Source organism: Sinocyclocheilus anshuiensis, unplaced genomic scaffold, assembly GCF_001515605.1.
Source record: "Sinocyclocheilus anshuiensis isolate Anshui unplaced genomic scaffold, SAMN03320099.WGS_v1.1 scaffold42, whole genome shotgun sequence".
NCBI lineage: Eukaryota > Metazoa > Chordata > Actinopteri > Cypriniformes > Cyprinidae > Sinocyclocheilus > Sinocyclocheilus anshuiensis.
In genome coordinates, this window is record NW_015546057.1 from 1,171,731 (window position 1) to 1,173,741 (window position 2,011).

General features: G+C 36.3%; 1 protein-coding gene across 1 annotated transcript in view; it reads right to left on the reverse strand.

Moving 5' to 3' along the window:
- ccdc3b (coiled-coil domain containing 3b) overlaps positions 1-1,091 on the reverse strand; it is a 20,488-nt gene extending 19,397 nt beyond the window's left edge. Inside the window, exon 1 of the mRNA XM_016500554.1 lies at positions 430-1,091. Coding sequence (XP_016356040.1) covers positions 430-785 — 356 coding nt within the window. The 5' untranslated portion in view covers positions 786-1,091. The remainder of the gene's footprint in view (positions 1-429) is intronic.
- Between the last annotated feature and the right edge of the window lie 920 nt (positions 1,092-2,011).

The window sequence follows — 2,011 nt, forward strand, 5'->3', positions numbered from 1 at the left end:
ATGTTCCATGCCAATGTCACAAAACAACTTTTGTTAATTCAATATGAACAACTTCAAATCCCACAAAAATTCTATGATCTAAAATGTAAAATGGCATCCTTAATAAGCCAACTGATGTGATGTATAAGTGCTCTCAAATAGTGGTGACTCAGACTCATGTTAAACTTTATAAGTTAAACTTTAAAGTATTTTTACTGTCACTTCAAGCTAAACCTTTTTATTAGTTGTGTGTGTGTGTGTGTGTGTGTGTGTGTGTGTGAGAGAGAGTATATATAAGTGTATGTTAATATTATGTATGGAATCTCCGGCTCTTCATCTTAGTCTGATTCTTTATTTTATATTTTATTTTAACTTATTATTATTTTTAAAGCAAAATATCTCTAAGTGCACCTTTAACATGAGCACATCTTTACTGCCATTTAATCTTACCTTAAAAAGAAATAGTATGAGTTGTTCTCCATGACACTGTACGAGTAGCAGGGGAAATATCCCAACCCGCTGACATTAAACCTGGAACCGGCAGGCACTTCCAGCATGCTGCCCCATGCCTGATCGCATAGCAGCTCGATCTCTGCGGAGAAGAATAGATCCGTGTCGTACTGCCACGGCAGGTAGTTGTACACGCTGTAAGACTCCTTATGGAGTGCGAGCACCTTGGCAAAGACTATGATCTCCGCCAGCTCTGCGCGGCACGCTTCCGTCTGAGGTCTCCAGTCGTGGGGCAGTTGGCATCCCCATGATGCGCTCAAGGAGAGCGCTAATATTAATGCAAGTAGAGTGCCCATGATATGCAACCTTACCTTACTCGTGCAAACTGCCTAAAATAAAAGCAATTCCGCGCGGTTCACTCTGATGTTCCTCTAGAAAAAAAGACTCATCCGGGTTCGCGTAAAACGCAGAGATGTAATATTCAAACTCTCAAATGCAGTAAAAGATACGCGTTGATATTAAATACAGTTTGAAACTGTTTTTCTCTAATTTAGGTATAATGTATATCTGTGAATTTAGACTGATCTATAGGACTCATTCCTTTCCATTCTTCCCTGTGCGCTCTGTGTATTACGCTGCGCGGTTAATGGAGAACACTTTAGTGACGCTCAGCTGTATTACATCTGCCGCAGAAAACAATCGCAAGAGCTTCAGTTCTGGTTTAATTTCACGCCCGAGCAATGTGCGCTCCAAGAAATCAGTGAAAAACAAGTATTATTATTATTAATATTATTATTATTATCAGCAAAGTATAACACCGAGTTTTCAATACAGCAACATGATCTTCTGTCACTTGGTGTGACTTTATTATTATTATTAAACATGTTAAATTAAATAATGTCCATATTAAATAATTTCCAACACAAAATGAACTGAAAATATTCTTAATGTAGAGCCAAGAAATGTTATGAAACCATTCATATATATTCATACTACAGTTATTATAAAACGTTACCAGATTAAACACATACTCAGCCCTTACGTCATGCATATGAGGTTTCCACATCTTTAACTCATTTTGTTTCCAGTTTGGCTTTGCTGTGAGGAAATACATAGTGACAGACCCTGATCAGCCAGACCAATAAATCTTTCAATATTTGGCCATTTTCAGATTATCCTCATATCATTGCAAATAATCATGAACACTTGGATGGCTAAGAGATGTGTCAGTTTCAAAATGTACTGAGAGTTTTGTCAAAGGATATTGCACATTTCCTGTTCCCTCCACATAATACATTTTGTTTAAAACTTGTGTTACATAATACATAATCTGTTTTCTAAGTATTGGTGCCGGTATTGCTGTCAGTCAAATTAGATATTGGTTGACCTCTAAAAATAGCTATGAGAAGCACATCCACAATATAAAAGATCTTATGTATATCCATTATATGAGCCTGATGTAGTTTAGTGAGATCAGTTGCAAACATATCCATACCATACACCTGAAAAAATCATTGTCTTAAAAAGTATGTACAGCATTACAACATTTTATAATCAGTTTTATATATCGTTAATAAAATAG